General features: G+C 55.9%; 1 protein-coding gene across 38 annotated transcripts in view; it reads left to right on the plus strand.

Annotated features, from left to right (window-relative positions):
- ANK2 (ankyrin 2) overlaps positions 1–25,612 on the plus strand; it is a 209,661-nt gene that overhangs the window by 79,427 nt on the left and 104,622 nt on the right. For 29 of the 38 annotated variants that reach the window (XM_070416839.1, XM_070416850.1, XM_070416870.1 and 26 more), the window contains exons 2-7: positions 1,333–1,434; positions 9,274–9,372; positions 11,033–11,131; positions 20,595–20,693; positions 21,860–22,045; positions 22,646–22,669. In XM_070416839.1, coding sequence (XP_070272940.1) covers positions 1,333–1,434; positions 9,274–9,372; positions 11,033–11,131; positions 20,595–20,693; positions 21,860–22,045; positions 22,646–22,669 — 609 coding nt within the window. The remainder of the gene's footprint in view (positions 1–1,332; positions 1,435–9,273; positions 9,373–11,032; positions 11,132–20,594; positions 20,694–21,859; positions 22,046–22,645; positions 22,670–25,612) is intronic. The other 9 variants (XM_070416838.1, XM_070416844.1, XM_070416841.1 and 6 more) reach the window with 1 other exon arrangement.

Raw genomic sequence — 25,612 nt, forward strand, 5'->3', positions numbered from 1 at the left:
GAAGCCTCAGTTTCCCTATCCGGCACTTCCTGTGGGCACCGCCCGGGGAGGCGGGAGACGGCGTCTCCTGTGAAAGCACGTTCCCTCCGGACGCGTAGCTTGGAACTTCCTCCTGTGCGTCAGCGGGAAGCACGCGGGGAGGCCGCTGTGTGTCGCCACTGCCCTGGGTCCTCCCCTCTCTGGCTGGAGGCCGGCAGCCCAAGGAGTCACCCCGAGCCCCTCAGAGCTGTAATCAGACTGACCGTGTGGGCGGCGGGCGCCTGTGTCCTGCAGGCTGTCACCACCGAGGCCTACGTCCTGCAGCCTCACTTCTGTCTTGTTGTGGGATCTGTGTTCTGGGACCGTCTGCTCGCCTCGGCACTTGCGACGTGCGTTTATAGTGCGTTTCCTCGCTTTGGGGAAACTGAGTCTCTCAGCGGGTTCTAGAAGAATCTGGCCGACGGGGAGGCCTGTACGGGGCTCAGCGGCTGCGTGTGCTCTGGGCCCGGCCCCTGGGACACTGGGAGGGACATTCTGGGGAAGAGCCCTCGGCTGGCGGCACCGAGAGCTGCTTCTACTTGGTAGACATTTGACTCAGAACAGAGAAAAGCAGTTGGAAAACTTGTGATTTGCAACAGCAAAAGCAGCCCTGGATGCCACCCCGGCCTGGAGGAGGCTCTGAGGGGCCCCTCGGGTGCTCCTGGAAGGCCGGGAGCCCCTCAGACATCGGCCCCCTCACCCTGCACAGCGGGGTCGCCTGGGAGTCCTCCCCCCGGGGGGCAGGTGCTCCCCATCTCTGCCTGTTTGTGTCCTTGAGTTTGTAGAGGCCACGGAGCGGCCTGGGCCTGGTTCCTGGATCCCATCGGACCTGAATGTCCGCGCAGAGACACCTGACTGGGTGAGGGGGCGGGCGCTGACCTCCCACCCCGGGAAGGCGGCCGGGAGCGTCTGTCTCCGCAGGTTGCCTCTCCGGTGCGCGGGCGGCGGCCAAGGCCTCTGCTCAGCAGGTGCCGTGATTGGCGCGAATGCGTGAGCCCTGGACGCAACCACATGAGCCCCGGGTGCGACCATGTCACACACGCCCATGAACCCACAGCTCACAGGTGGCGTCCGGGTGACTTGCCTCTGATGCTCCGAGGCTGGGAACACGCTGAATCGTGGTATTCCAGGAATATCGGGGACCCCCAGGAATACTGGGGACCCCCAGGAATACCGGGAAGGTCCCGCCCCACGCAGGGCCCCTGCTCCGCGCTGGGAACGGGGCAGAGACACGGGCAGGGAGGCCTCCACGTGCGGGGCCTTTGGTTGTGGATCTGGTCAGCGACTCACCAGGGTCCTCTCCTTCTCCCGCAGTCGGACAGCAATGCCAGCTTCCTGCGCGCGGCCCGCGCGGGCAACCTGGACAAGGTGTTGGAGTTCCTGAAGGGCGGCGTGGACATCAACACCTGCAACCAGGTAGGCGCTCGGGGGAGCGGGCCCGGGACACGCCGTGGACTGAGTTTCCTGGGGGGACCCAGGCCTGCGCAGGCCGTCCCCCTCCCCCCAGCCGACGTCTGCGGCCTCAGACGCACGTGTCTAGGGCCGAGGCTGCGGGGATAGGAGGTCGGGAGTGGCCGTCGGCAGTCAGTCTGTCTGTGGCCCGATCAGTCAGTCCCCAGGCCCGGCGGCTTTTCTCCTCGGCTGCAGGCCTGGCACGCCCGGTCACGCTGCTGCAATGCAGACGGGGACAGAGAAGTAAGAGGATAACATAAGAAAGTCCCTCCCCCCGATTTGTTTCAGAACGTGGGTTAGAGCGGGAGAGGCTGAAACCACTGGCTGAAATGACGTGTCTGAAATCTGTCCGTCACGTGCCCTCGACGGGGCTTTAGACAGAGTCTCCGTTTGGGACGTTGTTGGGCTGCAGGGACGGAGGGTTCTGTGCTGACGTAGACAGAGGCTCTCCTGCCGGGAAGTTAGGGGTCTGGTGCGCTCCAGTGCTCGGTGGGTGCCTGAGCCTGGGTGGCACGCTGGCACGTGCATGTGTGTGCATGTGTGTATGCGTATGCACGCCTGTGTGTGCCTGTGTATATGTGTGTGCCTCTGTGTGTGCATGTGCATGCGGGTACCTATGTGTGATGTATGCATGTGCGTGTGTGCATGTGTGTGCATGTGTGTGTCTCTGTGTGTATGTGTGTGTGTGCCTATGTGATGTGTGTGATGTGTGCACGTGTGTGCCTATGTATATGTGTATCTCTGTGTGTATGATGTGTGTAATGTGTGTGTGCCTGTTATGTGTGTGTGCGTGTATATGTGTGTCTATGTACGTGTGAGCGTGTGTGTGCCTGTGTGATGTGTGTGATGTGTGCACGTGCGTGCCTATGTATATGTGTGTATCTCTATATATATGTGTGTGCCTCTGTGTGTGCCTGTGTATATATGTGTGTGTGCCTCTGTGTGTGCCTGTGTGTATATATATGTGTGCCTCTGTGTGTGCCTGTGTATATGCGTGTGTGTGTCTCTATGTGTACGTGTGAGCATGTGTGATGTGTGTGCCTGTGTATATGTGTGTATGTGTCTCTATGTGTATGTGTGAGCATGTGTGATGTGTGTGTGCCTGTGTATATATGTGTGTATGTGTCTCTGTGTATGTGTGAGCATGTGTGATGTATGTGTGCCTGTGTATATATGTGTGTGCCTCTGTGTGTATATGTGGGCATGTGTGATGTGTGTGTGCCTGTGTATATGCGTGTATGTGTCTCTATGTGTATGTGTGAGCATGTGTGATGTGTGTGTGCCTGTGTATATGCGTGTATGTGTCTCTATGTGTACATGTGAGCATGTGTGATGTGTGTGCCTGTGTATATGTGTGTGTGCCTCTGTGTGTATGTGTGAGCATGTGTGATGTGTGTGTGTGCCTGTGTATATGCGCGTATGTGCCTCTGTGTGTACGTGTGAGCATGTGTAATGTGTGTGTGCCTGTGTATATATGCGTGTATGTGTCTCTGTGTACGTGGGAGCATGTGTGATGTGTGTGTGCCTGTGTATGTGTGTGTGTGCCTCTGTGTGTATGTGTGAGCATGTGTGATGTGTGTGTGCCTGTGTATATATGCGTGTATGTGTCTCTATGTGTATGTGTGAGCATGTGTGATGTGTGTGTGCCTGTGTATATGTGTGTGTGTGTCTCTATGTGTATGTGTGAGCATGTGTGCACACACTTGGCAGAGCTGCTGGGGAGGGACAGTCCTGGCTGATTCTAAGTGAACTGGAGGCAGTCTTCTCTGACTTACCCCGTGGCACACACAGGCCCCGTCACTGGTCCTGGGGTCACTCCCGTGGGGCCGAGGGGGCAGGGAGCTGGCGAGAGCCCCGGGGGACGTTCGGCCTCAGCTGCTGGCTGGCGGGGAGCCGCCACGTCCGTGGTCTCTGGCAGGAGACCCGTGGAAGCAGCTGCGCTTTGGTTCCCACGTGGGTAAGGCCAGACCCTGGATCTCACCCGCTCAGCACTGGCCCGGAACCGGCCCACGTCCTTTGTCCCAAACATAAGATCATGTCCTGTGTCTTTACCTCTTAATCATGTGACTTCCCACCACGAATCTTATTGGCTGTGTTTTCAGGGTCCGTTTGAACAAATAATTTAAACTTTGGGTACTAATTGGTTACTTAATAGAGAAAGAATATCCGAGTCCCCTGTGGGCGTATGAACTACTTCCACAAATGCCTGGGGGATTGAGAATGAGAGAGTTTAGAATTTTCACACGTTACCTTGGATTTTTTAAAAGTAGATTAAAAACATCCCCCCAGTTTTAATGTTAATTCATTAACTGTCTCAGTTTGCTAGAGAGTAGACAATGAAGCCATCAGTTCTTTTAGGTAAAAATTATTCTAAAAACGCCAACAGGAACCCAGGGAAGTTAAAGTTCACCTCAGTCACACCGAGTCCCCTTCACCCCAAAGTATAATCGTAGGAAAGATCTCAGGGTGTTTTTAGAAAAAAACCAATTTCTCAGCAGAAAAGACTCAGTTTGCTTTATGACCAACAGCGTCCTGAGTCCTCAGAGGTTGTGAGGGGCCTGACACAATGTCCTTGCCGTGGCCACAGTCGTCAGCGTGTTCCAGGAGAGAACACGCACGTGTGTGTGAGAAGGTAGCATGACATCATGCAACCACACGCAACGGAGACCGGAGGCTCCAGTCCAAGCTCTTTCTCCACTTTCACGGAGTCATTGCAACCCAGAAAGTGACCTTTTTTAAAAAAAAAAAATACATATTTTTATTGATTTCAGAGAGGAAGGGAGAGGGAGAGAGAAACATCCATGATGAGAGAGAATCATTGATTAGCTGCCTCCTGCACGTCCCCTACTGGGGATTGGCCTACAACCTGGGCACGTGCCCTTGACTGGAATCGAACCCGGGACCCTTCAGTCTGCAGGCCGACGCTCTACCCACTGAGCCACACCAACCAGGGCCCAGAGAGTGACCTTTCAACCTCCAGCACAAGATAATAGGAATACGTTCCACCTCCCCTCCCGGGTGCAGTGTAGATTAGGTATGAAACGTGAAAAAGGACTTCCTGTGGGATGCATGTCATGGCCGTTACTGTTCATGACTCATCAAGAACCAACAAGCGAAAATGGGCCTCCACACACAACAGGAGGCTGCCGCCCCCGCAACCTGCGTTTAGGTGAGAAGTGAACGTGTCAGCCGGGCGTGGTCCTTGCTTGTCGCTGTGCAGGAACGAACCTTAAGGGAGGAGCAGGGAACCGAGTGACTCACGTTGGCGAATTCGCTGCCGTGTAGCACTGTCTGCCGAGGGCTTCGCACGTGACCTTTCTGCAGAGACCAACGCGGGGCGGGCGGCATCCGCCCGGGGTTACAGCGCAGACTCCCAGCCCGTGAGCGTGAGCTGTCCCCGGGGTCACGGCCCTGTCCGCTCCCCTGCCCACGCTTCCTCCCGCGGGAGAACACGTCCCCGAGATGCTCTGCCCTTCAAAGTGTACAGCGGGCGCCTCCTCTATGTTCAGGCCCCAACCTCATGTTTTCATGTATTTTTCTACTGATTTCAGAGAGGAAGGGAGAGGGGGAGAGAGAGGAACATCCATGATGGGAGAGAGTCATGGATCGGCTGCCTCCCGCACGCCCCGCACTGGGGATCGAGCCCGCAACCCGGGCATGTGCCCCGACTGGGAATCGAACCCTGACCTCCTGGTTCATAGGTTGACGCTCAACCACTGAGCCACACCGGCCGGGTGCTCCAGTCTCATGTTTAACCTCCCATTGCTCATCTAAAACGAACTCGATTCCCCCTTAGATGAGCGTGCTGGGTGGCTGAAGGGACTTTTAGGCCAGAGAGCGCCCCCATCGGGACTGCTCCAGCCCCCAGTCCATGACCGAACAGGAAATATTTCCCGAAAAGCAATGAGACAGCTCTCGGTGAAAGGATGGCTACGTTTAACCAGGTGCAGACTCAGAGCTCACTGGGCATGTGGAGGAGAAGGAAAGGCGCCCTGTTGTGCTGGTGAGCCCGAGATTGTGGGGCACGTGACGCCATGCACACGCCCGGGTCGCCCTGTACCCACGCAGTGTTTCTCAGTGAAGGGGGGCGGCGCACCAGCTCCCCCAGAATGCGCCTGCGTGGGCGTGCCGAGGTTCCTAGACTGAAATGTGGGCGAACATGTTTTTCTTTATAAAATTGCCTCATAGCGACTCTGAGAATTTTGAAAGTGAATCCAAAATTACCATTTGGTTTCGAATCGCTTAAGGTTTGTGGGGAAAATGCATACATTTGGCGCAAGATGATACCGCTGAACAAAAAACTTCACGTTTTCATTTCTCTTTCCCAAATGGTTACAAATCTGCTAAGTGTTATTTTCCTGAAAAGATTAAACTAGTAACTTATGTGTCTTATTAGCTCACTAGAGGCCCAGTGCATGAAATTCGTGCCCTGGGGCGGGGGGGTGTCCCTTAGCCCAGCCTGCACCCTCTCCAATCTAGGACCCTTTGGGGGATGTCCAACTGCCAGTTTAGGCCTGATCCCACAGATGGACATCCCTCTCACAATCCAGGGATGCTGGCTCCCAACCTCTTGCCTGCCTGCCTGCCTGATTGCCCCTAACCGCTTCTGCCTGCCAGTCTGATCACTCCCTAACCACTCCCCTGCTGGCCCGATCGCCCCCACTGCCCTCCCCTGCTGGCCTGGTTGCCCCCATGAGGGTGTGACAGTCAGTTTGCATATTACCTCTTTATTATATAGGATTTCTTTCAGAAAAGAGAATGAATGTTTGCATTTGCTCGGTTTCTGAGTCTCATGTATACATGTCCTTCTCTTAGGGATTCAGTGGTCGTTCCTAATCTAAGGGTGTCACAGCGAGGTTAGCGTCCAGATGTGAAAGACAGACTCTGTACCCTTCTCATAGACAGTTGGCTGCAAGTTGATAGCAAACCAGTGACAGGTCACCACAGCCCCTCACGCCCGTCCGTCTAATACGTAGACAGTGTTCCCTGTGGGAGGACGTACTGGGTCCGCAGTGACTCCGCGTAGAGGCATCTCTCATCGCATGGACCTGTCCTGGGTCTGACACGAAAGGCTCGCAGTCCTCCAGGTGTCCTGGTTCCCGGCCTGACCTTGCCCTGCGGCTATGCAGGGGCAGAACGGTCGGTCAGGCCCTGCTTTTCTGTCTCAGAGACGGACGGCCAGGCCCACGCACCATTTCCCAGGAGCACGGATCCCCCTGAATAGGAGGGGCGCCTGCAGTGGCTTGACCACTTGCTCACAGCCGTGACCTGGAGCTCAGGGCATGTCTGGAGTCCAGGTCCCGACCTTGTCCCTCCCCAGCTGTGTGCCCGGGCAGCTGGCTCCTCCCGTGTGCTCCAGGAAGCCGGCTCCTCTGGACACGGTGTGCTTGGTGGTAGGAAGTGCAACACTGAGGTCAGGGGTTCTGCGGGATTACATTAGATTCTGCCAAGTGCCCAGCGGAGCGGGCGTTCAGCGTGTTAGCAGGTGACGATCCTCGCAGTAACGCCGCATTTTCACGTGGATCCTGACCGGCTTAGCACGTCACTAAAATGCACCAACGAGTTCCTCTCATGCACCCCAGTCCCTCCTGCCCCCACCTGAGGGCCAGCCCCCATCCTGCCCGTTCCCTGTGCGCCCGTGGGAGCTGGGCTCTGCTGGGAAGCGGCGGGTCCAGGAAAGGCGGACCTGTGGGTGAGGGCGGGCAGTGAGGGGACACGCTGGTGGGCGCTGCAGGTTCATACAGTTGCTCTGCTTTGTCAGTGGAATCTGAGTCAAGGGCATCAGCTGAGAGAGGATGGAGGGGTGATGGGGCAAGAGAGAAGGTGTCCAGGCAGGATCTGGACTTGGCTGTGCCCACAGGTTGTTTGTGGTTTGCGTTGGCTTTTTCCCTCCATCGTGTAGCTGAGTCCTTGCCAATGTCACAGATGCCGATGGCGCAGTGACGCTGCCGACAGCGTTTCATAACGACCTGCATCTACCTGTGGGCGTGGCTCCCGAGAGACCTCGCCGGTTGGGGGCCCAGAGAGAGGGAGGGTGGGGTCAGGGCCCGAGCTTCACTCTCCTGTTACTGTTTGGTGTGGATTTGCTCTGCATCTCCTGGTGTTTTCCAGAAACGCCTGTATTTCAACCGTCTCCTCCCGATATTTACATAAGCAGATTGAAGGCAGTTCTGTGAGGTAGTTGCGCTTTTCTCAAATGCGCAAGACAGACTGGCGGACCCTGCGCTGGGCAGGTAGGGTTTATGGAGCAGAGCAGCTGGAGGCCTAAAGCTCCCGCAGACAAGTGTCCGTCAGGGGCCAGGGGCCTGCCGGGCGTTTAAGGACCAGGTGGTACTTGCTCACCTAAGAGCTCAGTGAATATTTGCCGGTTGTTTCTAAGGACTCGGGTTCATACTGTTGTATTACATTAACCTCCAGGAGCCAATCCCAGGGCTGGGCTCCTGTTTACGACCCGAGTAAGCGTTAGTGCAACCGTATCAGCTCCTCTGAGTTAGAGCACCGTGTTAGGCAAAGAAGACAAACAAATCACTTAGTTTTTGAGCCAAATACAAAGCCAGGAGAAAGCTGCCGGGGTTCTTGTTCTGGCATTTAGAAGGGTTCTGGAATCTGGAGAAAGGCTATGCATAGATTAAATAGGAGTCCAGAAACGAAATATAATTTTGAAAGGCATTTGGGGATCAGAGGAGCCTAGTTTAAAGGTAACTAAGATCTCCTCATCCCAGGACTCCATGCTTTTTATTAACACAATTTGTCCTGAGGCGAGGCAGAGATAAACACATCAAAGGGTCAGGGTTTCCTATACAGAGTCCATTGTCAGAATGGGGGAATTAGCCTACGGCTGTTCAGGTGTTTGGCCAGTAGGAGGCAATAACATGTAGATTAAGATGCCCTGAGCTGTCTGGCAGCCAGCAATCAATTTAATGCATCCTATTCAGGTTTGGGGACATGCCATCAGCCATTCCCAGATGCAGCCCTGCTGTCACGCTGGAATTGGCTTCCGGCAGAAAACCATTCCGTGTGAGCCGTGCAACAACCGCAAACAGGGAATTGCCCCAAAGCAACTTGTCCCGGTGCCTGGCTCTCTGTGCGCATGAAGACAGCGGGCAGACGTCTGACTCCTCTGACTCGTTGGTGTCGTCCGTGCGTCCCCCGTGCTGTGACGAGTCACGGAGTCTTTAGGAATCTGGGGAGAGGGAGCCAGACATCACAGTGCAATCAGAAACTATAACATGCATTTAAGTTGAAACGGAATGCCAGGCCAGTCAGCGACAGAGGACAGGCTCAGGGTCCTGTAAGAACAGGATGGGCTTTGCAAGGCTGTGTGAACGTCGAAACGGTCCTTTAGCTTTTCCGTCGCGTTCTATGAAAAGGACATTTCTCCCCCAGGTGCTGCAAAGCCAGGTTTATGTAAAGCTGCCCAGGGCTGACGCTTCGTGTCTGGTTGGCACTAGGAGTGACACGGAGCTGCTCTCTCCTCTCCTCCCTCCCACTCTCTCTCTCTCTCTCTCTCTCTCTCTCTCTCTCTCTCTCTCCTCTCTCTCTTTCTCTCTCAGTGTGAAAGGATTTGGATGTCTTAGTTTTTTGTGTGTTTTTTTTTTTAAAGAAAAGGTTGTTTTCGTGCTGTTGCCAAATCCCCCTTTCTAATGACTATGCATTTACCTTTTTGCCTCTAGATCAAACAACCGGAACACGGTCTCTGAACTTAGCAGCTTTGAGCTGATGCTCAGAAAGAGCGACCCTGGGCCAGGGATCATGTGCCCCCGTGCACCCTTGCCCACCCTGAGGCCATCTCTTCTCTTGCAGAATGGACTCAACGCCCTCCACCTGGCGGCCAAGGAGGGCCACGTGGGGCTGGTGCAGGAGCTGCTGGGCAGAGGGTCGGCTGTGGACTCCGCCACCAAGGTAGGCGAGGCGCCCTGCGCGGGGAGCGGTGGGACACCGGCCCTTCCCCTGGCGCACACCCCAGGGCCGCTGGGACCCCAGGGTTCTTAAAGGCCGCGCTGCCATGGAACCCCTTCCCGGGCAGCTCGGCCGAGTGTGGGTGATGGCATTTGGGGAGGTGCCAGGCCTGTCGCTGAATCCTGCAGGCCTGGTTCCCACTAGTTCGGCTTTCTCCTTGGCCCCAGAGACAGATGCACATAATTGTCTGTAGAAACAGGAGCACCTGCTTCCCTGAGGTTAACTCATTTACAGGGTAAATTGATGTGGTCAGCATCTCAGTGGAAAGAACAAGCAGTTTTCATGACATTGTTGTGTTTTAATGTGTCCATCTAACTGGTGAGAGAGGGTGCAGAATCCTTTATGGCTGATGGGAGGGAGCTGGGGGGTCATGGACTGAGTTGTTACGGTAACATGAGGCCTTGCCCCGGGTGTGTAAGGAGAGTGGCCGAGGTTTAAGGATGGACGTGCGCAGAGGCTGGGACGAGGGATGTGCCTCCTTGTGGTGCTGCCTCCGCAGGGACATGTGTGAGCCTGGCCACCGGGGAGCATTTCAGAAACAACAGGGATTTTAAAAAAAGGCACCAGTGGTGACCCGTCTTTGTCCTTAGAAGGTGGAATTTTAATTTGGCAGAAAACAGTAGCCAGTGAGATTCAAGCCTGCTGCTCGGCTGGAGTGTGAGCACGGTGTTTTGGGAGATGCAGAGAGAGGTTTGGGGGAGGGTTATGGTAGGAGGAGGGTTAGGGTAGGAATCGGGGAGGGAAAGGGTTAGGGAAGGGTTAGGGAAGGGGGAGGGGGAGGAGACGTGGAGTGTTAGGGTCGGAGACAGGGCGAGCTGTGTGGGGATAGGGCCGTGGGAGGGCCAAGGTCAGGACTAGGCACTCAGGCCTCCATCTGGGGAGTTCGTTTGGACTGTCGACGCCTCATGCGTTTGTGCCAAAATGCAGAGGGGCCCAGCTCACAGCCTGGTGTATGGAATTCCAGCGGAAACTTAAAGACAAAAGACTCCCTGGCGAATCCAAAGGAGTCGAGATGTAGTTCCACTTTAGGGCCTAGAGTGCAGGCCATCACTTGCTTACTTTGGACACAAAGAGAAAATTGGCATTTTTATGAGCCTTCCCCTTGTCCACATCAAATACATGCTAAACCGACCTTTAGGGACTGTCATGCTGAAGGTCCCTTCTCCTGAGCTGCCACGTCGATGTGACGTTTCCTTAAACCAACCCCTCCTCGGCTGCTTATGTTTGTCATCAGTTTCCTCCTTCCCGCCCTTCATTGACGTTTTAAAATAAAGGCTCCCTTTGGCCCTCGATGCAGCCGTAGCGTTTTAGGTCCAGAACCAGCTCTCCCGTGAAGGTCCTCACTTAGCCAGGGGGCGCGAGCCTCATGGAACCCTGTGCGGTCCAATCAGCACCCGTCTGCCCACCTCTCCCCCCTGCCCACCCCCCGGGGCTGAGGACAGAAGGGAGACGACCCCCCCCCCCCCCCCCGAGGTCGGCCACAGGGTGAGGGTTCAGGTCTGACCACCAGGGACGGCGGCAGCAGGGAGCAGCCCGTCGCACTCCCATTTCTGCCACCGGCGGGCGGACGCGGTAACGTTTTCTGTCTGTTTCTTCGAAACAGAAGGGGAACACGGCTCTCCACATCGCCTCGCTGGCGGGACAGGCGGAGGTCGTCAAGGTGCTGGTCAAGGAAGGCGCCAACATCAACGCCCAGTCCCAGGTACGGACCCGCCTCCCCTCGGACGCTAAGGGCTCGAACAGCCCGTGGGATTGGCTGAATGCCTTTAGCCAGCTGTTGGGCAGAAAAACTTACTATAAATACTTCAGTTATTTGTTTTGGCCAAATACATTATTTAAATTATCTACTGATGGGCACTTGGGCTGTTTCCAAACCTTAGCTATTGTAATTGTGCTGTATGAACACAGGGGTGCATATATCCTTTCTGATGGGTGTTTCTGATTTCTTGGAGTATATTCCTAGAAGTGGGATCACTGGGTCAAATGGCAGTTTTGAGGAAAACTCCATACTGTTCTCCGCAGTGGCTGCCCCCGTCAGCACTCACACCAGCCGTGCACGAGGGCTCCCTTTTCTCCGCATCCTCGCCAGCGCTTGTCGTTTGCTGATATGTTGATGGTAGCCGTTCTGACAGGTGTGAGGTGGGACCTCCTTGTTCGGCCAAATGCTTTCTTCCCCCAGCGGTGACATGTCTCTCTCTCTTCTTGGTGGATGTAGCATGAGCTCCCTGTTAACATAAACCTGACCAGTGCACAGCCCGTCTTCCTTGCCTTTACGTGCATTACAAAGAGGATAACGTGTCCTCCCTCGATGACAGTGGCGTCTGTGAAATACGACTTTTCACGCGAGTTCTGTGTTGCTCTAGAAAAGTGTTTTCTCTCCTTCGATGACAAACATCTCAGAAGATGAACATCCAGGCGCTGCATCCGAGGTCACTCTGGTGCCGTCACCCCAAGCGTGGCCTCGGGAAACCCCCACGGAGACGGGCACGCGGGAGCCCAGCCTGGTGACTCCCGCAGGGACCCTCACCTTGGACAGGAAGCGCGTGTTCTCAAGAGGAAGTGAAGAAAACTTGAAAAGAATAATCACAGCCTGTCGCACGATAAGCCGTGCTCCTGCGCACGTGTGTTCCGGGGGGAAGGGGCGGACATGCTGCTTTGCCCACCGCTCTCCTCCTGGAGACTCCGACGTGTTTATGTGGAACTCGAGGGACACAGCGTGATCACCTCATCCCTCCTGCTCTCTGTTCTTGAAGGGTGTAGCCCCCGGTCACCGGGCCACACCACGGGCTGTTGGCACAGCCGGCCGGTCCCTCGCCATCCGTCCCGTGGGCTGTGAAGGCGCCTGCACAGGGCGCTCTGGTGCCTGTGCCTGTGCTGTTCGGTCGTGGGCCGTGTGGGGGTGGCTGTGGTCGCTACAGGCAACAGTTCTGGACCGTAAATATCAATGGGTGGAGGTTGGGATCGGTCCCATTTCCTTCGGCGTGGATTATAGGGAGGAACCTGATGAAATTACGACAACCAGACAGTATCTGTTCTTGCCTTGGTGACAGCAAACCATTTTAAATAACCCCATTCACCCCGACAGCCCGTCCTTTAGTTCAGTACACGTCAGTGTTTTCACGTTTATGGAGAGCATGGCTCGCTGCAAAACCCTCATCAGACGAAAGCGTGTGAAATGGCGCCGTGTGCAAGGGCCTGTGGACTCTGCAGGCGGCGGCGCCGGGGCGTGGAGGCCTGAACTGGGGCACCTGCTCCGGGAAGGGCCCCCGCGTTCCTCTGGCAACGCGAGCCTCTTGTCTCCGAGCCCAGGTTTCCAGCCCGAGCAGCCAGCTTGACCCCTGTGGGCGGCGCCCTCCTCACTGGGCCCCGCCTTTTCCTGGCTCCAGGCTGGGCGGGCCTGGGAGCTCCTTCCCTTCCTCAGCGCCAGGCGGTGTGGACAGTGGCCCAGGGGCTGCAGCTTGAGAGGCTGCCCAGGAGGCTGCGAGGGAAACTTGGGCGTAAGGCTCACCCGACAGGGACTCGAGGCTGCAGGCCTGGCAGTGTGTGCTCTCGCCCAGGGGAGTGGACGCCTGGCGGTGCCACCGCCCTGGGCTCCGGGCGGCAGTTCCTGGGCGTTAGTGCTGTAACATCCACACGGAGGGCTGCTGATTTCTCCCCAAACGCCTGTCGAACAAGGCGATTCCATAGATGGACGTTAAGAGACGAAAAGGATCTTTCCTTGTCCTGTGTCCAATGCGCTCAATTTAAGACGACGCTATAGGGAATCCCGGCAGATGGCTTCAGACTGAGTCTGTACGGTGGTAAAGCTGTAGAGTGAGAGGAATTAATCATTAAAATGTGGGACGTTTTCCTGGAGGCCAGAGTCACTGGCGAAGCCTGGCGTTAGTTGCTGTATCGAAAACCCACATCTTTTTCTGGAATCCTCGCCCCTTTCTAATGCTCACCCGCTTTGATATTTCAGTCCTGGACATTCTTTTCCAAAATCCTTTCCTATCTATAGAATAAAAGCCTAAGTGACCAAATGACCGGTCGCTATGATGCGCACTGACCACCAGGGGGCAGACGCTCAACGCGGGAGCTGCCTTCTGGTGGTCAGTGCGCTCCCACAGCCAACCTCCCACAGTCCCTCCACCCCACCAACCAGCCCCTCTCAGCCCTATCGCCAGCCAGGCCGAGGGACCCCACCCGTGCACAAATTCGCACACTGGACCTCTAGTTTCTAAAACAAACATGAGGCTGATTTTATTAACTTTCAGACGATGGCCAGTCAGCCCATTGCAAGGTTACACGGCATTGATTTCACTCCCAGGTGTCGGGGGCAGGGACCCCGTGTGCAGTGGTCAGCACCTGGGCAGCAGGGCTTCCTGGGTCTGCTCTTTGCTGGCCTCTCCCAGCCACGCAGAGTGTGAGCGGGGCCATGAAGCAGAGAGTGTACGCAGCTGGCCCTGGACCTGACCCACGGATTGCTCCCATATGGCCACAGCGCCAGCCTCGGCTCTCGACACAAAACTCACAAGGGAACGTTTCGTCCTGACACGTGCACACACACACACACACACACGTGCACACACACATACACACGCGCGCACATATGCACACATACACACACGCACACAGGCACATATGCACGCGCACACAGAGTGTACTCAGGTTCAGATTCCTCAGAAAGCTTTTGTTTCAGGCTTTGCCCCTCTGAGTGGATACATGTGGAATTTCCCTCAGTCAGGGTTGGGCTTATTCAGTTGGGAAAACTGGAGTCTCTGAAGTATAGATGGAGGCACGTGCCTGCGTTTGAACAGGGACAAGAGCGGGTCGGCGCTCCTGCTGTCCTTGGACAGGAAGTCAGCCTGCGGGTGAGCGCAGCTCCCTGGGAAACGGGATCCTTCTCCAGGTCTGTGTCCCCGATCGGCTTGGAGGAAGGAGGAGAATCCGTGCATTTGAAATCTGGCACAGGGTGGAATTCTTTCTCTGTCCCAGAATTCCAATAGTGAGATCACTGGTCCGTAAACACACAGTCGTGTTTGATACTCTCTTCATTTGCAGTAACCGCCGGCTTCCCATCCTGCATGATGACCACGCCCACCTGTGGTCTGGGGGCGCATCTGGGGCAGGTGGTGGGACAGGCTGGGCACTGCTTGTCCTTTTGTCCTGAAACTGGAAGGAATTAAGGCTGAACATCCTCAAAGCTGGATCTTGGTTTGTCCCTTTTTTAAAATAATATTTTTAATTTATTTCAGAGAGGAAAGGAGAGGGGGATAGAAACATCAATGATGAGAGAGTATCATTGATCAGCTGCCTCCTGCATGCCCCACACTGGGGGTCAAACCGTGACCTCCTGGTTGATAGGTCGATGCTCAATCACTGAACCAGGCCGGCCATGCCCGCCACCCCACCACCCTTTACTCCCTTCACAAGCCATTCAAGTCTAGCATGACTGAGGTGAAGGCGCCGAGTCTGCGTAAGGCGGCCTGTGGGGAGGAGTGTAGACGCTCACAGCCTCTGCGGAGGCCCTCACTTTCCTCTGAGCCGCACCGGAGGCCGGGCCGCTGGGCAGGGGGCAGGGGCAGCAGCCCCCGAGGTCTGCCTCCGACCTCACGCCTCGCGGCAGGGGACACCCCAGGAAGACCTCCCACGGGGCTCCTCCAGGCAAAGGTCACCAACAAAACAGAATGTGGACATAGGACCCTAAGTCCACCCTGAGATAGGGAACTCCTGGGGTCCCCCTCCTCCCCGGGGTGCCTGGGCGTCAGGGTTCGTGCTGACGTTCGCACAGGCACCAGGACGGGGCAGGGGCAGCTGAGGGGTGACCCCTCCGCTGCTCTCTTTCTTGCAACTCATATATCATTTTTCAAATTTATTTTTCAAGCTTTATTGAGGAATAATTGACAAAAAAAGTATATGATACTTAACGTAGCAGATGCTCTGGTACAAGTTGAATCCTGCACGGATCCCCCATCAGGTTAGCTACCCGCCCCCGCCCCCCCCCTCCCGGTCACTCGCGTCCTTTTCTTCTGGTGAGAACACGGCCGTCCCCACACCCAGCACAGCATGGGCAGTGGCACTGGCTGCTGGACCGCAGACCCAGGCCTCCCCCATCTCCCCGCTGGGAGTCCCGCCTGTTCACAGCCCCCCGCCCCCCGCCGGAGCCTCCAGGCTGCTCTCCGTGCCCAGGAGTCAGATCGTCCGTTTGTCAGACCCTCAGACGCCCGGTGCCATGCAGTGCTGGCCTCCTTGTCTGGCTGTCCATGGCCTTGCGTCCTCTGTCCTCTCCTCACATCTGCGCCCGGATGTCCTGTCGGATCAACAGGAGTCGCCATGGCCCGTAGACTGTAGGGTGGCTGTGGGGACTGAAGGAGACCACACTGTGCGAGCTGGGCCTGCAACCTCGGCAGACAAGCCTCCTCGCGTGGTGCAGTGTCTGATGGCCGCGCCGCGCGATCTCATTTCACACGTCAGGGTGCTGGCGGCTGAACAGCCTGGCTCTGTCCTGGTGACTCAGTGAGCACTGACCTGCCAAACCAGATGCAGGGGTTCTGACAGGCGCGGGACAGCGCCTCCGAGCACAGACGAGGCTCGATGCCCTTGCCGTGAGACCTGCTCAGACCTCGTCATTTGTCAGCACAGGAACCAGCCTCCGTGGCCACCACCACGCTGTCCACGGTCCCGGCGGACGTAGCGTTCACACGGCTGGCAGCACCCGGTGTCTTAGGAAGACCAGTTCAGGCTGAGGGATGGGGTCGCTGGGTAACGTGAAACATGGAAAATCGGTCACCAGGACAGACGGCGGGGGTGATGGCAGACGCAGGGGGAACAGTGTCCCATGGTATCGCTGATGCCACCACACCAGCCGTGACAATACCGTCCACCTCGCTGCTGGAGCGCAGGGCAGACTCGCGTGGCGGGCAGAGCCCAAGGCTCAGAATCCGTTCCACGCGGGTCCAGCCACAGTGCCACGTTCTGTGGTGTGAGACTGACGTGGCCGCCTCATCCTCGAGGCGTCTAGAGACCCACCTCTATTCCACGGGCTGAGGCCCAACAGCAACAGAGACAGGTCCCTCTCCTGTGGCCACACCTTCAGCCCCGCGCCCACTTGAGCAGAAGCTGGAAGGATTCTGTGTCCAAGAGAATGGGGACCTTGCCCTCCAGCTGCCGCCCATCCCGGGCGGCTTCAGAGGACGCAGAGACTCAGGGTCGGCGCCCGGGTCAGAGCCGGTGTCTGAGGAGCGCCGGTCTGCTCAGCGGCCCGGGTGGCGGAGTGTGAATGAAACGACGACCTGCAAGCACTCGTGAAGTCTCACCTCCTCGGGGCTTAGAACATGCACCATTTTGATGCCGTCACAACCTGGTTCTTGTTGAACAGGAAAGGAGCGAAAGGGAGCCTAGAATATGGGCCACCTACACGGCTTTGCCAGGAACCGCAGCTCACCCTCTCCACGTCAGTCCCCGCCGATCCTGGAGGAAGGGCCTGGACCACACACACAGCCCAGTGACGGCAGGTGACGTGGGAAGATGCTCACCTGTCAGTCACACCTGGGAGCGACTCAGTGGCCAGGAGAGGCCTGGAACCCTGAGATGCTTCACACCTGAACAAAGGGGCTTCCACGCGCCCCCCCCTCTTGTGCTCTGGGCCCTCTTGCCCTCTTGGGACTCCTGTTGGGGGGCGTGCTCCCCTGCACCCGCCAACGTGGCTCCTGGCCATGTGGACGCCACACCAGGGAATGGACGCTCTGCACACTGGCCCTGCTCTCAGCTCAGCCAGAGCCCCATGCACATCCCCCAGGACGGGGTTAAGGGACGTGGGACTGTGGAAACACATCATTCCACGCAAACAAGCAGCATTCGTTCTCCTTGCGTCTTAGAAAATTCCTTTTCTGAAGACATCACAGGAAGCCCACTCCACTGGTGACGGAGAAATGCCACCACCTAATCCGTGAGCGGCCACCTCAATGTCATTTCCTGGAGCAGCTATGAGCCTGGAAAGGGAGCCTTTGGGGGGAGCAGGGTGGTTAATCAGCGTCCTCACCTGGTGAAGACCGTCCACCCTCGGGAAGCCTGGGCAGCACTGTCCTTAGTGAAGGGCCTGCACCGCCCGGTGAGTGTCACTGTGTCTGTGCACCAAGCACCCCCCGCCCACGGCTTTGTCTCTGTGACTGTAATTAGTGCTGCTGGGCCTGCACTTCCTTTGCAGCTGTGCACTTGGGAGCTATTTAGGGAGGTAACTGGATCACCCTGACCGTAGGCTGGAGGTCACTGTGGGAGCTCCGAGCTTGTCTCTCAGAAGGCGAGTGCAGAGGAGGGTCGGGGCCTGGGATGGTGAGCAGAGTGGTCATTTCAGCAGTGCCCACTGCTGAGCCCACCAGCCTGCAGTCCCCCCAGCCCACAGTGCCCCAGCCTGCAGTGTCCCCCCAGCCAGCAGTCCCCCCAGCCTGTGGTGTCCCCAGCCCACGGTGTCCCCCCAGCCTGCGGTGTCCCCAGCCCACGGTGTCCCCCAGCCCGCGGTGTCCCCCCAGCCTGCAGTATCCCCAGCCCGCGGTGTCCCCCAGCCCGCGGTGTCCCCCCAGCCTGCGGTGTCCCCAGCCCGCGGTGTCCCCCAGCCCGCGGTGTCCCCCCAGCCTGCAGTATCCCCAGCCCGCGGTGTCCCCCAGCCTGCGGTGTCCCCCCAGCCTGCGGTGTCCCCAGCCCGCGGTGTCCCCCAGCCCGCGGTGTCCCCCAGCCTGCGGTGTCCCCAGCCCGCGGTGTCCCCCCAGCCCGCGGTGTCCCCAGCCCGCAGTGTCCCCCCAGCTGGCAGTCCCCCCAGCCCGCAGTGTCCCCCCCAGCCCAGTCCCCTAGTCCGCAGTGTCCCCCCAGCCCGAAGTCCCCCAGCCCGCAGTGTCCCCGAGCCCACAGTGCCCACCACCCCGCAGTCCCCCCAGCCCGCTCAGCCCACCAGCCTGCTGAGCAGTTCTGCCCGGGGAAACCTGAACCTGACACTGGCCTTCCCGCGAGAAGCAGGCCTCTGAGGAGGGAATCCCCCTTCGAGGTCCGCCCGGCTCTGCAGCAGCCCTTCCTGTGGAACTGGGGTCACTGGTCCCCCGGGGCCAGCGGCAGGTGGAAACCTGCAGAGATCTGCGCTGTGTTTCACACTCTCCCACTGAGGTTGCTTCATCGAAGGAAATGCACACGAGAACCCACATCACTCACCCTCTTACCAACGGCAAATGCGGCGAAGACGGGTAATGGGAAGTGAGCCCCCCCATCTGTGCAGTCGTCCACGGCACGCTTAGCCGGGTGCTCACACGTTGCCCATGAATTGCAGCTTTCTGTGCTCTCTGTCTTGGCAAGAGGTCTTTGAATTATTTTTAAAACATGTTTAGCCCTGAAAAAATTGTTTTCAAAATTATTTCTGGTGTCCGGCTGGTGTCGCTCAGTGGCTGAGCATTGACCTATGAACCAGGAGGTCACAGTTTGATTCCTGGTCAGGGCACATGCCCAGGTTGGGGGCTCAACTATTTCTCATCATTGATGTTTCTCTCTCCCTCTCCCTCTCTCTCTGAAATCAATTTAAAGATATATATATATACACACACACACACACAGTGAGGCCTTGACTTATGAGTTTAATTTGTTCTGTGACGGAGCTCGTAACTCAAATTACTCATATGTCAAATCTTAAAGTGAACAAGTGAGACACATGATGCTGGGCTGATGTGGCGTTCACTGTGACGTTCGCTGCGCCAACTAGCGGTGGGGTATCTGAAGCTGGCTCGTAACCCGAATTTTAGCTCACAACTCAAAGCAAAAAATCGGCTGAGAGATGGCTTGTATCTCGAAAAACTCGTTAGTTGGAACACTCGTAAGTCAAGGCCCCACTGTATACATACTAGAGGCCTGGTGCATGAATTCATGCACCAGTGGGGTCCCTCAGCCTGGCCTGCAGGATGGGGCTGAAACCGGCTCTCTGACATCCCCTGAGGGGTCTCAGATTGTGAGAGGGCACAGGTCAGGCGGAAGGATCCCACCAGTGCACGGTCAGGGCCGGGGAGGGACACAGGAGGTTGGCCAGCCTGGGAGGGACCGCGGGAGGGCTCCAGGGCATGTCTGGCCCATCTCACTCAGTCCCGATTGGCTGGACCCCAACAGCAAGCTAACCTACTGGTTGGAGCATCTGCCCCCTGGTGGTCACTGCACGTCATAGTGAGCGGTTGAGCGGCCTTAGCATATCATTCGCATATTATGGTTTGATTGGTTGAATGGCCGACCAGTCTACCAGACACTTAGCATATTAGGCTTTTATTATATAGGATATATAATTTTTAAACCTCACCCGAGGATATTTTTCCATTGATTTTTAGGGAGAGTAGAACAGAGAGGGAAAGACAGAGAGAAATATTGATGAGAGAAACACATCGATTGGTTGCCTCCTGCACATGCCCCCGACCAGAGCCTGGGCTGGGGAGGAGCCTGCAACCAAGGTGCGTGGCCTTGACCAGAATTGAATCCAGGCCGACGCTCTATCCACTGAGCCAAACTGGCCAGGGCAATGAAAACATATTCTTTAAAAAAGATGCTTTCGCGCATTGGCTCCGACCCATGTTCAGTAATAACTGTGTACATTGAAGATCATGGTGGTCTGTTTAAATAGCTACGCACTGATAAATACAGAAGATGGTGTATAAATACTATTTCATATACAGGATGTCCCAGAAACATGTCTACACACTTTAACAGCTGATGGATCTACTAATGTTTCCAGCCAGACTAAGCTTTAAACAAAGGAAATTCACCCTGAGATGAAAACCCCGTTGAGGTGTAAACGCTGCCTTTGTAACTATGCGAAGTGTGACTACATTCTGGGGGGACACCCAGTGTTTGCCACGGGGTGAGAATTCTGAGTGTTAGGAACGTGCAGATATTCAGATGCTCACGGTCTCTGGTTTAACGAGTGTGGAGATGAGGCAGTGCCTCCCTGGGACCAACATGAAGACAGGGATTGAGGATGCATTTCCCCATGTCCTTGCTCCTCGTCCTCAGGGCCTGGGTGTGGGCTGCGCTGCCCTGTGCCTGGCAGCTCCATGGCAGGGACACGTCTGCTCGCCCACGAGAGGGGCGGCCCCTCCTCCCTCGGCTATGCTCCTGCCCGCTCCCCGGTCAGGAATGACGGTCCGCGTGTTGTCCTGTGTCCCCAGAACGGCTTCACGCCCCTGTACATGGCTGCCCAGGAGAACCACATCGAGGTCGTGAAGTACCTGCTGGAGAATGGCGCCAACCAGAGCACCGCCACCGAGGTGAGCCCACCCACAGGCCTTCCTGTCCACACTATGCGGGCGGCGAGGCCGCCGGGACCCGCAGCCGTGGCCGAGAGGGAGGACCCCACCCGTGGCTCAGTGAGCAGGACCCCTGATTGTTCTCCCGTGACGTCACGCTTCCCAGCTGCTCTTCCCTCCTCCCCAGCCTCCCCGGGTGCCCTGCGGCTCCCAACTCAGGCTGCGGTGTTTCCTCTCTCAGTGCTGTGTGCGTCACTCCTCCTCGTTAAGAAACAGGTTGACTTCGCATTCCATGCTTCCTGTGCTGGTGCACACGGAACAGGATGAGAACCGTTTCCACAGACACAACAACAGCGATTGTCAACTGGCAGGCTGAGAATTTCTAAAATACGTCAGACCGACCTGTTCCCCTGAGATCGTCAAATTTAAAAAATGACAGCAGCCAGCACACAGTGTCCATCAGTGTGACTGAGTCTAAAGTATGCCTGTTTTTGTTGGTCAGATTGGCCAAAAAAATAATACACCTTTTGGTGTGCCACCGAGTATCAGGGCCATGAGATGGGCTCAGTTAGGATAGGAAATGTGCTTCATGCAAACGGAACCAAAAGAAAGCTGGGGCAGCTCCCCTTGGATCAGACAAGACAGACGGTAACACAGAGACCGACAAAGGCAGGGCTGGGTTTGCGTCCTGACGGCAGGCTTCACCCCCAAGGCGGTGGGACATTTGTGACATTCAGGCTCCCGACACAGGAGCCCCTGAATGTATATTGATGTCAGAGAGGGAGGGAGAGGGAGAGAGACATCAGTGATGAGAGAGAAACATGGATCGGCTGCCTCCTGCACGCCCCACACTGGGGATGGAGCCTGCAACCCGGGCACGTGCCCTGAGGGGGAATAGAACCGCGACCTCCTGGTTCCTAGGCCAACACTCAACCACTGAGCCACGCCGGCCGGGCTGTAAAGCAAATATTAGCGGCCCTAAAGGGAGACACTGACAGCAGCACAGTGCTAGTTGGGGGCTCCCCGCTACGGCAACGAGGCAAGGGCCTGGCTCTCACCTCCCATCTCTGAGGCACGTTCGCCCCATTGCTCGTTGCTCTGCTGTCCACCTAGCTGTTGCTCTCCCCCCGCCTGTCCCCCCCGCCCCCGCTTCCCGAAGCTCAGGCCAACTCTGTCCGCGTCCGCAGGATGGCTTCACGCCGCTGGCGGTGGCGCTGCAGCAGGGCCACAACCAGGCGGTGGCCGTGCTCCTGGAGAACGACACCAAGGGCAAGGTGCGGCTGCCTGCCCTGCACATCGCCGCCCGCAAGGACGACACCAAGTCGGCGGCGCTGCTGCTGCAGAACGACCACAACGCGGACGTGCAGTCCAAGGTAGGCCCCGGGTCCTGGCCGCGGGCTCCCACCGCCCTCTGTCCCAGGTAGGGCCCCGCGGGCTCCTGGCTGCGGGCTACGGATGGAGAGCTGTCGGCCCCGTGTAACAGGCGCTCTGCTCGTCTAAAGGGATCACTGACTTTCAGGGGGTTGGGGAAGGAAGGGGACTGTCAGGTACCGTAACAGAAAAGTTAAAGATAATCTTTTTTAGCCCTGGCCGGTTTTGCTCAGTGGATAGAGCATCGGCCCTCGGACTGAAGGGTCCCAGGTTCGATTCCGGTCAAGGGCACGCACCTCAGTTCCCCGGCCTTGGTTGGGGTGCGTGCTGGAGGCAACCAATCAATGTGTCTCTCTCACATCGATGTTTCTGTCTCTCCCTCTCCCTTCCTCTCTCAAAATCAATGGAAAAATACCCTCAGGTGAGGGTTAACAAAAAAAGTAAATTAAAAAAATGTTTTTTAAAAGATGAGGTTCAGCTATTTAGAAAGTTGCCTACTTTTTCCATTTCTAGTAAAAAAGAATAGAAACAGAAAGATGAGCATGTCTCCTAATTCGCAGTGTGCTAACATCTCCCTCTTTCCCCCACACCCACCGCTTCAGATGATGGTGAATAGGACGACTGAGGTACGGTACCAGCTTATGCCAACATACGCCTCGTTTTTATTTATTTTTTAGTTTTTGCCCAGTTAGAATAAATGCTCACTAACTTCACTAACGATGGTACTTCCCTTATTAGGAAATTGATTTGGAAATGTTTCCCATAATTAAGGGACTGGGTAATTCCAGACAATGAATGTCGCATATGTCTGAAGCAGTATTTACCCAGGGAACGTGTGAAATGGCCCGTTAGCGTGGAGCGTGGAGCCAAACTCCGTCTGAAAGCAGGTCCCTCTGGGGCTTGGCTGCTTTGCCGATGAGCTGTGCCCTCTGGACGAGGGTCCCCAGGCCCGAGCTTAGACGGTGACCTGGGAGGAGGTGTACTGCCCGCCCCGTCCTGTCTCTGACCACAGGTGCCCCCCTGATGGGCTTTTCCCACATTGTCCGTCATCAGTGATGACACTGACCGTGTCCTGAGAGAGCAGGTGCCTCGTAATGCTGTCTCAGTGCATGTCACTCGGCCGTCTACTTCCAGAGCACAGGCAGTCCCAGCCCCCAGCACAGCGTCAGGTCAGAGGCCTCAGTGTAGTGCGTGCGTGTATGCGTGTGTGCGTGTGTGTGCGTGTGTGTGCATGCGTGTGTGCGTGTGTTTAGTGGCCTCTCCATGCCTGTGGCTGTCCACTGCCCGGAGGCCCTAGCAAGCACTGTTGAAAGTACATTAGAAGCAGGAACCTACCCCCCTTCCCCCATCCAGGGACTCGTATATAGATTTTCACTCAAGATGGGCCTCTGCGAGCGCTGGGCTGGAGACCAGCCTCCACACACAGTGTTACTGGGAGTCGTGTGTCTAGGCTCATCAACCACACGACCCATGGAGACGTAAATTAACTTGGGTTATCATACCGTTCCTCCTGTTCCATCTGTGTGCATGGAACTTAGGGCAGAGATTTAAAAAACACAAAAACCAAAAAACACACAGGCCCATCTGCTTGGCGAGGGGCTCAGATGGAGCTGCCTGGATGGCTGTCTTAATTACGGGTTTAATGCCTCTAACTGTTTAGGTCAGTGGTCGGCAAACTCATTAGTCAACAGAGCCGAATATCAACAGTACAACGATTGAAATTTCTTTTGAGAGCCAAATTTTTTAAACTTAAACTATATAGGTAGGTACAGTGTTATTAACTAAATTAGGGGTACTCCTAAGGCTTAGGAAGAGCCACACTCAAGGGGCCAAAGAGCCGCATGTGGCTCGAGAGCCGCAGTTTGCCGACCACGGGTTTAGGTGACTCTGGTGGTTGAGATGCATTTCTGAAGCAGCCCTGCTCCATGCGTGGGCTGGAGGCGCCGTTTGGGAAGGCTTGCACTGAGGCAGAAAGGGTCAGTGAGGACGCGGGAGTCTCAGGGGGCACTTTCCTGGGCGACTGCAGGCGCGGAGCCCCGCCCTCCCACGTGGCTCAGGGACTCCCCCCGGCCGCAGGCAGGCGCCGCCGCGCCAGGGAGGCCACCTTGGACAGTACGCCCGTTTAATTTTGCAAATGAGAAAAATAATGTTTGAAGAAGTTGGAAAAGATCCAGCAGCGATCGCTGTGTTTTGCTGTGATTACACTGTAACTGGAATGACAGACACGCACTCAGGATACTGCCGGGTGGAGGATCTATGAAGGGAAACGTGGAGAACATACGCCCATCATTCCTTCAGTTGTAAGCGCCTGGCATTTTATAAATCACAGCAGGCTGCAGACTGATTCTTCCCTCTGTTTTGACATGAATGTTTGGCCTCCAGTAGCCACAGAATCGCAACGTCCTGACCGCTGGGGGGTGTGGATGCAGAGCTGCTGCTGCTCTTGCTGTCCTGCGTCTCTGCGTCAGGAATCGTGTGCAGTTAGTGTGGCCAGCGCACAGGAGTCCCTGCCCCTGAGGGTCTAGGGCAGTGATGGCGAACCTATGACACGCGTGTCAGAGGTGACACGCGAACTCATTTTTTTTGGTTGATTTTTCTTCGTTAAATGGCATTTAAATATATAAAATAAATATCAAAAATGTAAGTCTTTGTTTTACTATGGTTGCAAAGATAAAAAAATTTCTGTATGTGACACGGCACCAGAGTTAAGTTAGGGTTTTTCAAAATGCTGGCACGCCGAGCTCAGAAGGTTCGCCATCGCTGGTCTAGGGCCTGATCTGGATTCAAAAGGCAAAGTCTGTAGTCAAATGACGGGGAAAGTGACGGCCAGGATTCAGGTGACATTTCTTAAATACAGTGCTCTCCACACCCAGGCTCATTTCACCTGAGCGAGAACAGTACTAGGCCACCTCACCCCCGGGGACCGAGACCAGGCTACGGGGCAGTCTGGGTTGCTTCTATAATCCTTTACTAAGTAATGAAGCCACTGAAACGACAGAGCCAGGATAATAGCGCTTTGCGGACTTTAATAACAGAAACTGCTCTGCTGCTTCTGTGAAAACGGCAAAACTTTCTAACCAATTTTTCATAAGAAAAGAAATGAAAATATACTTTCCTTCCATTTAAGAGCTTCAGACATTTAAAAAAAAACGTTCTGACAGTAACAGGCCTCTAATGCCCGTATAGCTGATTTAACCTGCTTATTGTATTTTATATCCATCTTAGCTTATTGATCAAGTTTGGCTTAAGTAACATTCGAAATTAGGTTCAGTTGAATTTTTAATTTTATATTCACGTTGACAGCAAGGATGTTGGTTAACTTTTGTGTGTTTTTTGTTTTAAACTTTTTCCTTATAACCACGTGGTCTGACTGCCCCGCGTTAGGGTGAGCGGCCAGGACGTGCAGCCCCGAGAGTGACCACGTCCTCACGGCGTCCGCACACCAACCCTTGCTGTCCATCCGTTTCTTAGGAAACATTCATTTTGAGTCCTTCTCTGGAGAAAAGATTTTAAACTCATAATTGTTATTCCCGTGGCTAACACCCTGTGTTGTTGAGTCATCGTTTTTT

The sequence above is a fragment of the Myotis yumanensis genome, unplaced genomic scaffold (genome assembly GCF_028538775.1).
Source record: "Myotis yumanensis isolate MYYU_CA2020_CCGP unplaced genomic scaffold, mMyoYum1.0.hap1 SCAF_5, whole genome shotgun sequence".
In the NCBI taxonomy this organism is placed as follows: Eukaryota; Metazoa; Chordata; class Mammalia; order Chiroptera; family Vespertilionidae; genus Myotis; species Myotis yumanensis.